Below are 14,253 nucleotides of genomic sequence, written 5' to 3' on the forward strand. Positions count from 1 at the left end.
CATATTTAGAAAAATAAAAACAAAAAATAAAGTTAGAGGACTCTGGCTGAGTTACTATGCAACATTCCTAGGACCTGTGGTCCTAAAAGATAGTCCCATATAAAACCAGAATGGCTTGTTAGAACCGTTTTTTCTCCCTCTTTTTCCTTTTGGAGCATGTCAAAATGTCAAGGGCTGCATAAAGGTATCTCCACAGCAGTCTATCCAGAAAATCCTGAATGGCTTCATTGACAGACTCATATCTGACCTGTGCAAATGCTTACTGCTAAGACAATCCTTCTGTGCTAAGAATTATCCTGAGAGACAATATGCATCACATTTTTTTCAAATGCTTATGAAAACATTTGTACTGATAACTGAGTAAATTACCTGTTTGGCACCAAATGCTCGTGAGCACTAGGAATGCTATTACATCTTTGGCCTAAAGATGTGGACCTTTTCTTATCCAAAGCAGTGTGCCTGACAGAGACAGAAGGTAATACAACATTGCTGCTGCTACAGCCATGCATATGGATTCAAACTGGCAAAGAAAGAAAACAGTAACAAGGGGAGATCATCAAAACATATAACCCACTATGAAGCACTGTCTTCATTAAAGAGTTTTGCTATCTACTTCATCAGGTGTAGAGTTTCTATATTGTTTCCTAATTCTGCTGCAGATATACTCTATAAACATAGATTGTCATAAATTAAAAAAAAAAAAAAGTGTTAAGTGTTTCATATAAAGCATAGAACAAGGGAAGCAGACTTCAAGCTTCAGTGAAGTACTTCAGCTTTCCTGTGATCATTTTGAAGCCTTTTCAAAGGTGCCTTCTAGATCTGGTGAAGAAAGGGGAAGAAAGTCTCTAGCATTTTTCACCTCTTTGTAAAGATAACCAAGTCTTATTTTCCCATTCAGCAATTCCTGATTAGTAATACAGCAACATCAGTAGCAGATTTAAGACAATACTCCTAAATTTCAGAAAAGCAATATTCCTGCTGTCCTTTGTTTCCCTTAAATTCAAATAACCAAACTGTTATGCAGTCTCTCTGTTGTGAAAGGTTGTGAAAACGTTTAATTACTTCACATTTTCCATATTTAAAATGTGGACAGTGCTTGACGATTCATTCACATGTGTGAAGGTTATTTTTACCTTGTGTGATTTCCTTTGAGCTTTCTGCACAGAAATAGAGAACAAAGGCAAAGAAGTAAGAAGCAACAGAAACATGGTAATCTTTAAAGGACCAATAAATACATAAATAATCATAGAATCATAGAATATTCCGAGTTGGAAGGGACCCATTAGGATCATCGAGTCCAACTCCTGACTCCATACAGGTCTTCCCAACAATTTTAAACCATATGACTGAGAGCACAGTCCAAATGCTTCTTAAACTCCAACAGGCTTGGTGCCGTGACTATGTCCCTGGGAAGCCTGTTGCAGTGGGCGACAACCCTTTCAGTGAAGAACCTCTTCCTGATATTTGGCCTGAACCTCCCCTGCCGCACCATTCCCGCAGGTCCTATCGCTGGTCACTAAAGAGAATAGATTGGCACCTGCCCTTCCACTCCCCCTTGTGAGGAAGCTGTACACTGCAATGAGGTCCCCCCTCAGCCTCCTCTTCTCCAGGCTGAACAGGCCAAGTGACCTCAGCCGCTCCTCATATGTCTTCCCCTCTAGGCCCTTCACCATCTTCGTTGCCCTCCTCTGGACACTCTCCAACAGTTTAATGTCCTTTTTGTACTGTGGTGCCTAGAACTGCACACAGTACTCGAGGTGAGGCCGCACCAGTGCAGAGTGGAGCGGGTCAATCACTTCCCTCGACCGACTAGCAATGCCATGCTTGATGCACCCCAGGATACAGTTGGCCCTCCTGGCTGCCAGGGCACACTGATGGCTCATATTCAACTTGCTGTCAACCACAACCCCCAGATCCCTCTCTGCGGGGCTGCTGTCCACCATCTCGCCACCCAGTCTGAACGTATAGGCAGGGTTGCCCCATCCCAGGTGCAGGACCCGGTACTAAATAAATAAATAAATTCCTAAACACTCATCTCTGCAAATAATTGGGAAAAACACAAAGAGAAAGACTAGGAAAAGGAAGACAAGCAATGAGAAATGGAAAGTTGAAAATGAAGCTATTGCTAGAGTGGAAATCCATTATGACTAAATCCTTGTCTGAAAATTACTACCAGGAAATAGATCAAAGTGAAAATGGAAAAATGACCACAGGTGGTTATTAGAAGTCTAATAAACAGGGAAGTCCTTGATAATTTTCAGACCAGCTTTCAACACCAGATTTCAATGAAAGAAATGAATTTGGCCAACTAAACATTAATGAACTCCAACTACTACGTGAGCATACACACTGAAATTGAGGCTTCAAACAAGGAAGCAAGCAGATAATCAAATCAAGCCAGAAGGCTAGCAGTTCCTGACAGCAATAAATTTGGCTCCATAAGGGAAAAATGACTACAGAAAATCTGGAATCATAGTTAGTATATCAAAAAGGGTTAGCTTCTTGATGCACCTCAACCCATTTTCAGCATAATACTTCAATGCGCAAGAACAGCCACACTAGAGATCAGGTCAGCTATACAGCTAACTGCAGTGTGTCTCCAGTGGGCTGCTGCTACACTCGCAGTGAGAACAGAACAGGCATGCAGTGTTAACTCCCAATCTCTTGGCAATGTTCACAAGGCGGGGGCTGTAGCCACATTGTTGTTCTAGCAGCCCTTGACAGAGACTTTTCTTTAAATAACCTGCCAAGTTGCTTTTAATTCTATTCATGCTTCCTTGTACCTAAAATATTCCCTTGCAATGAACTGCACAACAGAACATCCCAAAATAGTATTTCCTTTCTTGACATTTTGTGTTGCCTAATAAATTCAGTCTACCTCTTATTCTTTGTACTATAAATAATCATTCTCTGCACAGCTTCTCTATGACACCAATGATCTGATGATTTGATATTCCTCTATTACCTTTAAGCCACCTCTTTCCAAGACAAATACTCTTAACCCTAGTATCGTAGAAAGGGTCCAACTTTTCTACCATTTTTTTTTCTTTTATCTTGATGAGTTTTCCTAACATACCAGCAAACATACAACTACATTGTTTTGTTTTCTTAGGATAAAGAGATGAAAAAACTTCTTTTTTTTTTTTTCAGAACCAGTCAGCTCTGTGAGTGGTGAGGATAAGTCATAGCTGCATATGCTGGCTGGTACACTACAGTTACAAGCTCAAACATGGTCTCATCACATTGCTATTCACACTAAGAAATAATGCTTGTCTTTGGGACAATAAAAAGGTATGCAAATTCTTCCAGCTAAGCTGTATGCAGAAAATATGAATATAGTTAAAATTGGTCAGCTCCATTTTAACCGGGGTAAGTCCAGATATTCAATCTGAAACATATCAATTAATGTTTAGAGAAGACTGAAAAAAAACTCTACATCTATCTGGAACTAAAAAAAAAAAAAAAGAAATTTCAAATGCCACTGCAAATTGAGAAACCTAGAACCTTGAATTTCAATAGTTTTGATGCTTGTTATGCAGGAAATAAAAATTGAAATTTTCTCTCTTCCAAGATACAGTTGACAAAGAAGCTTAGCAAGCCATTGTCTCTTGCTACAAAGGGAACTAGGTGATCTTTAAGGTCCCTTCCAACCCAAATCTTTTAACGATTCTATCATATTATAACTTGTCCTGCTATATTATTTGTCTAAAATATAATTTTCACCACTAGAAACGTGTGAAATAAAAACATTTATTTCTAAAATTTCAAGATTTTAAATAGCATTCTTTTTGTTTGACACAGAACTCAGAAGCACTTTAAATTTTGTTTGTAAAGTGCACTTATCCAAAAAAAAAAAAAAAAAGACTTTTTTTCCCCATTAGAACTCTGTGGTTTTGTTTGTTTGTGTTTTGATTTTATATATACTACAGATTTTTATTTTTTGGGGGGGAGGGGGGGTGGAGGTTAAGCAATCCACTCTCAGAAAAAGTAATTGCAACAAATAGAATCACAGAAGTAAGCAAAGAGTGAGATTTGTTTTCCTAATTACTGAGCAGTTTACCAGAATCTCCAAGCAAGAATCACTATTTCGTCTCACTAAGAAAAGAAAGGGCAGACAGTTGAGAAAAAGGTAGATATTACCTATGTGATTGTAATCAGTTACCTAGTAGTACCCCATATACAAGTTTTAGCCCTTCTTGTCTTTTTTTAGATCAATGGTTAGAGTTTGAATGTAAATCATATATGTTTACTCCACACGTATTTGACACCAAACTTACCATATCTCATGGATATATTATAACCATAAAATAAAGAGTAGCTGGATATAATTTGGGAAAATATAACACATCTCGATTATCAAGGTTAAAAAATCAACGATAACTACACAATTCCACAACTAATTTTAAGGCTATTATAATAATTAGGTAAACCATCCCCTCCCCACAAAGTGAGCTAATTTGCCTTTGAATTTGAAGATTTTCCTAATAAAAGTATGTATGTGTTATCTCTCTGTAACAGAAATAAAAAGGTGAAAAATGAAGATGTAAATTAATGTATTAAAAGACAAGACAATCACAAGAAATCTTCCTTTTGATTCTAATCTTTCTTTAGATTAATTTTGCTGCTAGACGTGAGTAACTTAGAAAATAATCTCTTTTTTCTCTTTTATCCAAAGTATTGTAAAATATACTAATTGTAAAAAAGGATACCTTTGGAAGTGACCCAAGGCTTCCTCTACAATAGACAGCCAACACTTTTTGAAATGAAACTTCCAAGATGACTGTCTGTCTACATTGGTACCAATGACACTTGTAACATTTCACTCTGTGAATACTGTAGCAAAGTAAAACAAAGCCTTCCTGAAGGCTGTTTTGCATCACTTCATGTCTGCAAAAGAAAGAGAATCCCAGTGATTCTCAAAGTTGTTTCCCAATGGCTCATCTAGAAATTATGCTCAGTGACTGCAAAGGAGAGTGCCTCCCAGTTCAGCAGTGGGTGGTTACATCAGATCCTGAGAGCTGAGAAACTTAAAAAGCAGAAGACACACTGGAATCCCTTAGAGTTTTAGGACATACAACAACAATTTACAGTTGTTGTCCATATGCTTTGGACCTTATCAAAGGTCTATAACCATCTTTGTTTATAAGAGATACACATATACACCTATTGCATAAGAACAAAAAGTGCATTACACTGGTTTAAGATATTTAAAAGTAATAATAATAATGTTTAATGATATACTAAATTTCCCCGAGATATCCTAAGAACCATACTGTAGGTATGTGATTTATATCACGACTAAAAGGAGATTACACTGCCCAAAAGGAGTGATACAGAATTTTGCCATGGTTCACATAAAACCACCATTTCCTTATTCTGTATCCAGAGAAAATGGAATGAATAGAGCAAACTAAGCCAGCTACATTTATCCAAGATGTAAATATAGAATATTTGCACTTTCTTCTGAGCAGAAACTATGTCAGGTATTATGATTATTCAAGAAAGATAAAAGCAAACATTATTCATAATTGATATAAGTAGGCTATCATGGACAGATTGGTATTTTACTACTTTTTCAAATGCACTTTTAAGGAAAAAACATGTAAGTACACTTCCCAGAGAGATTAAAATTAATTTAGATCAAATGAAGAGATAAGTATACTCAACAGCTAGTTTTATTTTCCACGTTAAATCAAGTGTCCTATATATTAAAAATGAAATTTGACAAGGAATATATTTTCACTTGCAATTTTCACCAAAAATAAGTTAATTAATATAACTTTGTACTCTATTTTAAAAATTACAAAGGTTGATTACTTTTGCGATGCATCTAAAGAGTTACATATATAAAACAGCTGCTGAAACATTACAGATGAATATTGCACTGCTTGCTTACATCTGTATAGAGGGGGAATCACAAGCTCTGGCAGTACACTACACAAACATCACTAAGCTCCCAAGAAAGTGAGAGCTGTAAATCTCCATTTAAATTTAAGTATTCCCCAAAAATGTCCAGAATATACAATCACTCAGTAATTGCTTACATTAAAATACCAGATTATTAAATTCTTTGCATACTTCTCTGTCATACCCATTTTCTGAATTCAAAGGGAAAGTCTGGATCACTACAGGTGCAAGATATGTGTGTTTTGGACCAGTTTTGTTACTTGTCAGTTTTAGCATTTGAAAGAGATGCTTAATTTTGGCTCAGAGACATGTATTCCTTTCATTTAAATAACCTACCTCTAAATTTCCTTTTTCACTTATACGGCTTGTCCTGTTTGGCTCACTGACATCACATTTAACACTCTGATGTAAAATATCTGATGGAACAACAACAAACCTCAGCAACAGTTTGATATCATCTGGAACAGAGGTTTCCTGTGAAGTTTAAAACTCTGAGAAAAAGCTTGAGAGGGGGCTGATGTGAGAAAAAAAAAGTCTGTGTGTACTGTTCCGTTTGGGTTTATCCCAAAGTATTCAGTTAAAGGCTCTATAACAGTTTCTTATCTATAGACTTCCAAATATTCAAAAGTCAATCTGTCTCTCTAGATGGCCTCAAAGATTTCTCGCTGCTGCTTCGAATTTTTGGCCAAGAACCCCTTCTTTAACTAACAGTCAGTATATAGGCACAATTGTTTTTAAGTTCTCATAATTGGCTTTACATGCTTGTAAACAGATTTAAAATATGCATTTGGGAGGTTTACTATTAATAGAATGTTCTTTGTTGGTATGAGGTAAACAAATAACAGACTTGCATAGGGAGGGAAGAGGAAAATGTGGTATCAACTATCTTAGATATATGTTCATCTCTTGCAAATAATCATCTCATGATGACTTAATTCTTTGTAAAACAAGCCTTCATGTTACTTCGTCTAGAGACTACAGTTTTCTCTTCAATAGGACCCTCTAGGAAAAAAAGAAACAATAAATAAATAAATAAATAGCCATCTCCTTTCCAACATGAAGGAGGCCTATGAGACATCAAGCACTTCAAGCATTGTGGAAATATCAAAACACTAATTTGAGAGCATGCAGGGAAAACAAGATAATAAACATGAAGACTACAAATGTACTACTGTTATCCAATCAGAAGATGACCTAAAACTAAATGAGAGGCTATTCTAGCACACATCTCAGCAGAAATATGGCTTCAGAGAAAAAGCAGTAACAAGGTGTGGAGATCTTTCCCAAACACGTTCTTAGCCCTAGAAGGATTCTGACATTCTTCATTTAGAAGGAAGAACAGAAAGAGGTCAGATTTTGACAACTTATTAACAACAGAATAAGTCTCTCTCTTTAAAATTTCCGAGTATTGAAGGGTGATGGGCTGTGACATAGCACACTCCATCACTGGAAATGGAATACACAATAATGAACACCAGACCTTGATCTTTCTCTTCAGGACAAACTATTAAATGATACCTTACACCACATGTTCCTCAAAAATTAGGATAAAAAAAAATTGCAAAAATTAATTAAAAGAATACAGGATCTCTGAATTCCCTACAGAGAACTAGGCAAGTACAATAGAAAGCCCTACAATACTTAAGAAAAAATATTTTCAGTTACCAAACAGACCTTCCTAACCTTCAAGAGGATAAATGTAGGACACATGGTTTTATAGTTCTTTAGAGAAACTACCAGACATAGAATATGTTTCCTTACATATATATATATATATATATATATATTAGCAAGTACGTACAGCTTATTTTATGCTAGAATTACACATGATAGTATATCAAAATTAGTTTTTTTGCCAAATGCCCTTGACCACTCTCAGCATAAATTGATCATATATACACACTTATGAAGCTTCCATGATAAAAGTCCCAACATTAAAAATAAGTAGTGAAAATTTATTTTGAAAGATTTTTTGTTCAATCAAATGAAATGCTGCCACATCTGAGATTTAGTTCTTTCATTTTTACAAATGTATAACATTAGAAACTGTATGCAAATCAATGGACCTACATTACTAGAAGACCAACAAAAATGAGAGAAGAATCAGTTTGTTAGCAAAAAAAAGTTCAACTCTGCTGCATGTTGGATGAAAAGGAAAAGAAATCAGGGCTTCACAATACTTTCAACCTAGCAGTTGTCATTGACACCAACTTAGCACTATCACAATAGTGCATGGTCCAGCTCTAGGCCAAATTATCATCAGAGTTAAAAGAATGATTTTTCTATTTAAACATAAACAAATAAAATTTCTTATGGTCACACCTGCTGAAACTCTATAAATTAATATGGCCTTGTTAGGATTATATCGATATGATACTCCTTTATGTTTCTACAAATGGTCTTGGCAAAAAATTATGTTCTTCCAGGGGGCTCTGCGCAGTCAAAGTAATATAAGGGTCCTTTCAAATACAGTAGAGCTTTTCTCCAACTGAAAATAGTCCATTGGGAAGCAAATATGGGACAGTCTAAAGCAGATATTGCATTATATTGCATTATATCGGATACAAAATGAAGGTTTTTGTTTGTTTGTTTGTTTTGTTTTGATCTCAGAGGGAGGGATGCTGTTTTTTTTTTTTTTTAAGTCAATTTTACAACCAGTTGGCAGTCAAATGAATCAACGTCTACTCTAATAAACACGCAAGTACATTAACCCAACCAGAATAAACAGACCACACGTAGCAAAAGGTAAATAACATACACAACTTTAAAAGGCAAGAAAGGAAAGCAAAATTTATAATTGAAACTTACAATAGTAACTTCTTTCCTTAAATGGTATTTGATTGTTCACCCACCCTTGCAACCAAATATTTTGAACTAACAAACATTTTTGTCCGGAATTATATAATTAAAGATTAATATATAACTATGGAAAACTCACTCATAGAAAAGCCTATTCTTTTTAACTGTCCTTTTTCCTTGAATTATTTTTTTGTGAATCTGTTAAAAAACAGACTGGAAAAGAAATTTGTTGTGACCGATAGTCAAAAACCAAAAGTAGCAGCACCTACTTTAAATACCGTTTGTTCATATTCAAAATATTATAATTATCTTTTTAGAGGGGAAAAAATAGATTCCACAAAAATAAAATCAGCCATATTTTCTCAAAGAAATATTACTCACAAATGGATTTCAAAGTCAACAGCTACTAACAGCTTTAAATTGTAGTCATTTATATGTTTCTACTGTTATACAATGCAGCAAATAAACATATCACAATCTAGAAGGATCATACCTGAAATGGCTTAGAGCTGCTGATGTACAGTGTCTGTCTTATCCATCTGTTTCCTTGATTTCCAAACTTGTACCACAGTAGCCATCCCTTGGTATTACTCACAGTTCTCTGGAAGACTGACAGCAAGTAAACTTGCTTTCCAAACATATGATAATGAAAGCGGAAAATGCAGGTTCCGTTGCCAGAAGGGTTGAAGAGAGGACTAAGCAAAACTGCTTTATCTTCAAATTCCTGTGGCTCAGAGGACTCCAGGTATAGGTAGTGTCCCCTGCCTGTGCCTGTCGTGTGATCCTTTAATGGGCCTGTATTAACCGTTGGGGTTGGACCCTGTATTCTGATCCAGTCAAAGTCATCCTTAGTGTCCTGCTCCCAATTGCATAAACCATTTTCAAAGTTACACTGTAGGTCAGGGTCTGAAAAGCAGGCAGAACAGACAGTCAAGTGAAATCAGTATCAAAAGGCAGTACTGTTTTAATGTACTCCCCGTTCACTTTCTTTCTAGTATAAAAATAAAATATTTTCTTTTTCTCCTTACAAAAATTTCTAATATAGATAAAAACTCATTTACTTTTTGCAAAAATTTCCCTCCAAGGAACAAATTTACACTTACATGAACAAAAATAAAATAAAAACCTTTAGTTAATCACTTCCTCTTTCAATATACATCTGGCAAACAGTACATAATTAATTTGTTGAATAAATAGAACTGTGAAGAACAAGTTACTATTCATGTATTAGATAAATTTATGCATTTCAAAGCATGTGAAGTCCTTTAACTCCTTTACACAGTTAAGTTTCAGGTAAAACTGAGGATAACTGGATGAAATAAATCACAAAATTTAGCTTTGTAGATAGATATAATAAGTGATCTAATATGTTTTTGCAAAGCAGAAGTACTCTCAATAGCTTTATAAAAGCTAAATTTGAGGCATTTATAACACGACTGCACTTCACTACATGACATCAAGCCAAAATATATTGATTAGACCAATTACTTCTAATGCAAAAAAAAAAGCGTATCATAGATAGTGAACTTGTGTTCCACCTTTGCATCTACCTTTCATAAACAGTAATTAACTGAAATAATTTCTTTATTAAATAAAATTCTTTTTTTTTTTAATTATTAAGCTTTTATTTGTTATGATGTTTAAAACTGCAAACTCAATCATCTAGTACTTTCTTACTATAGATATCAAAATGGGTTATAAGGAAGGTAGGCATTTTACAAGAGGGAAAAACTGAGATAGAATGGAAAGCCTGTGCTGTCTTTGAAATTCAGATGTTTAAATTTGATATTCAGCAGATATCAGCGCAGGCTGGCATCCCCTCAAGCATGTAAGGTATCCACTGCTTCTCAAACTCACTCTGATTTACATAATTTGGTTACCTCTGGATGTGATAAAGCAACAGTTAGTTAATTTTCTTTTATATTAATGTTCTTGAGTTCTTAAAATTGATGAATGCGTGCCTGGGGGAGGAAATCAACAGTGCCCTTCAGCACTGCAAGGTGAATGTCAAAAATGTGAATGACCTATAGCTTTTCTCAATTCCTACAAGTTCTTTCTCTGAAAGGGACAATTAGGTCCAGTATGACTAGAATCCTATAGTAATACAGATATTTTAATGCTTTCTGGCTATAGAGGGTTATACAGAGATAGGACATGCCCTTCTCTCAGTCCATATAATATCTTGCATTGTAGTTCTGTCAGTGTAACCATAAACAGCACATTCACCCAGATTAACTTGCAGACTGTGAATTCTCTCCTTAAAAAAAAAATAAAAGGCACTTGAATGTGTGTACTTTACAAAAATTAAAGAAATTTATCTCATTAGAATAAAGGAGATTGAATGACATTTACTCTCAGATGTAATAAATTATATGCATTTAAGTTAATAATTTTCAGAGTGTTTCAGCAGTAAATATATTCAGTTGCATCATCTCTGGTTATAACACTGACAGACGGTACTAGTACTGTGCTTTTTTTTGCTCCAGAAATGAACATGGCAACTAATATTTTTTTTGCAATAAAGTAAGCAATAATGGAAAGTACTCACTACAGTTGTCTTCATCAGATCCATCCCCACAGTCATCCACAAGATCACATACCAATAACCTGTCAATACACGCTTTTGTGCTTCTGCACCAGAAATGATTAGGACCTTCACAGCTTGATGCAGGTGGTGGAAGAGCACAATTTTCAAATGTAATATCATCAATTGCTGAGACGCCATCATAAAAACCCAGGCTGATCTTATTGAGTGTAAACTGGAAGGGATGTGAAAGGCGTCCAAGCTGAATGAAGGTCTTCAACCATTGATTTCCATGATTGTAGTATACTCTCCAAAGGACAGTAGGTTTTTTCAGCCCGTCTACAAGCAATTGCATCTCTGCTGCTCCAACTGACTGACCGTAATTATAATACCTAAAATGATAAAAACCAAGTTAGAGGTGTAAATGATGAAAATCAAGTATGCTGGAACATTTATCTTTTCTGTCATAGCTCTGTGAAATACAGGACATCCACTATGCCTATTTCCAGTTGCCTCTAATTCAATTCACTTTCTGTACTGATAGTAAGTAGGTATAAGAGAGAATAAGCCCTAGACTGACACAACAGTCTAGGGCTTATATCAAGAATTGAAAACTGTGAGAGAAGAAGCAACCTTCATTAAATTATAAACCATAACTGAAAAGACACATTGCTTTCATATTAAGCAATGAACACTGTTCATTCAGATGCATAAAATTCAATTTATAAAAGGCATATAAGACATAATTGTAAAGTTTCCAGAAGGAAAAAATGAGGACTTATTCAATGCAAAAGCACACCTTCCATCTACGCTGGTTATTATTAATATGTTGCATTTTTAACAGTATTTTTTGAGAATCTCACAACATTTTAAAATGATAAATGCATAAGTGAGCAATCATACAACAAAACTGGAAACTTAACCAGAAGTGTGTAATTTCCAGGCCTATACTTCAAGTCACAAGTCTTTGATAAAATGACATTTTGTCTATGATAGATGTATTTGACGTTGCAAAGAAACACTACACTGCATAATGCAAAAGTCATACAAACATTTATTTATACTCCACCACCATCTTTGACCTTAGTACACAAATTATCACACATTATTTTTTCTGTCCCTGATTGAGAAGCTTGCACAGAGGTTGTGATAAAAAAAAATAGTTGAAAGGATTTTTTTTCCCCTGTGTATTTCAGGAAAGGATTGAAACTGAAGCTAGAATTCCTGCACTGAAGCTTCCATTCAAAGAAGATACAACCCAATTTTGAATAGTCTTTTTGATAACCCAGCTGGTAACTTCATGAGCTACTAGATTTTTGGAAGGTTTCTGATTCTTAAGAAAAATTCCATAACGTTTTCAAATCGATTTTAACCTAAGTAGAAATATTATTACAATTATGGTGGTATTTGTCTATGTGCATGCAGATACAATCCTTTAACGTAATTTTGACCAAAGTCTTATAAAAAAGAAGTCCCAAGTTTCAGTTCTGAAGCTGTTCTACAGCTTCAACTTTTTTCTGCATATTAGTACAAGACTAAATGATTAAGAAATAGGAAGAGACAATAAACACTGCAGAGAAGAGTGTGTATACTACTGCAAACTATAACCACAATTTCAATCCAAGAGAAACAATGTGAGATGGTCCATGAATTTTAAAACTTTTTTTTTTTCATACCAAAAAGACATTGTGCAATTTGATCCAGCTTGACTGAATTTTGGGCTTCGTAGCTGAGCAACTTGTGAAATGCTGCTGCTGTTTTTCAGAATGAACATAAAATGACCTATCAAAACAAAACAGAAAACAACTCTTCAGGCTGAACAAAGAAATAAATTCTAAGTGTTTGGAAAAAGTTCAGAGTCTCCACTTTAAACACGATTAAAGAGTACGTATATCTATGCCAGTTCTCTATTTCTAGCCTTGTCTTACCTTCAGACTTGTTGTAGGTGTGATCCCACAGAGGAGCTTGCTTCTGAAAATCAGGTGCAAGAGCACTACTGGAACTTCTTACCCAGTCAAATCCATCTGCGCTTGCAGTTTCAAACCAACCACAGTTATCTCTTTCAAAGTCACACACAGCAACTGAAATGAAATAAGAAACATTTCACTTTGACTCTGTACATGACATGATCAAGGGAGCTTTACATGACTAAAGAGGGAGCTTTACAGTATGAAAAGGAAATAAAACATTTCCAATATGTCAGTGGTATTTTAGACAAATGTCTAGGAAAGGGGTAGGGGGATGAGATGGCATATTTGTTTTATAAGAGTTGTGTAAGACAACAGTCTCACAGGAACAACCAAACTATCTCTTTACAAAATGTATTCATAAAATGAAGCATTCTCTCTAAAGACACTGCAGCCAAAGTACAAAAAGCAGGCAGAAAGAAGCTGAAAACAGACCTTGCAGTCCTCAAGCTGCACAGCAAAACACAGAGCATGCAAAGCAATAACAAGAATTCTGAAAGATCTTTTAAGGAATAGATGCTGGAGTCAAAAATAAAATCAATTTCCCAAATCTCTGCAAGTATGCTAATGATGGCAAAACCATTCTTCTAGTTGGAATAGAAATCAAGCTGATTATCAGGCTTTACTGAGACGCTATGATATGGTAAAAGGAAGACATCTCTGAAACACAAAGTGCTGTGGTGACAAAGATTTGAAAAATGTATTCAGCTGCATTCTTCAATTCTTAATTTAAAAGAGTAGAAATAATTTAGAAAATATACATAATGCAAAAGAAATAAAAGGAGAGGAAGATGATGTTTGAATGTAATTTCACAAATATTTATTATGTTAAAATGATGAAATGTCATATTTTCCTTTCTGCACTTAAAAAATTCCTCACTAAGTCACAAAATGATACGTTTGCTTACTGTAATTAGAACAGGCATTTAATGGAAAGCATAAGGAAAATTATTTCAGGAAATTTAACCAATTGTTCATTAATTATGCATATAGAATAAACATCAAAATATTCAGACAGCCATGATTGTCAGTTCCACCATTATAATATAAAGATTT

The 14,253-nt window shown here is 34.9% G+C and overlaps 1 protein-coding gene across 1 annotated transcript in view; it reads right to left on the reverse strand.

Annotated features, from left to right (window-relative positions):
• MALRD1 (MAM and LDL receptor class A domain containing 1) overlaps positions 1-14,253 on the reverse strand; it is a 265,114-nt gene that overhangs the window by 193,613 nt on the left and 57,248 nt on the right. The window contains exons 16-19 of the mRNA XM_040550276.1: positions 13,159-13,311; positions 12,907-13,012; positions 11,255-11,622; positions 9,200-9,612 (exon numbers count right to left, since the gene is read on the reverse strand). Coding sequence (XP_040406210.1) covers positions 9,200-9,612; positions 11,255-11,622; positions 12,907-13,012; positions 13,159-13,311 — 1,040 coding nt within the window. The remainder of the gene's footprint in view (positions 1-9,199; positions 9,613-11,254; positions 11,623-12,906; positions 13,013-13,158; positions 13,312-14,253) is intronic.

This window comes from Cygnus olor, chromosome 2 (assembly GCF_009769625.2).
Source record: "Cygnus olor isolate bCygOlo1 chromosome 2, bCygOlo1.pri.v2, whole genome shotgun sequence".
Taxonomy (NCBI): Eukaryota; Metazoa; Chordata; class Aves; order Anseriformes; family Anatidae; genus Cygnus; species Cygnus olor.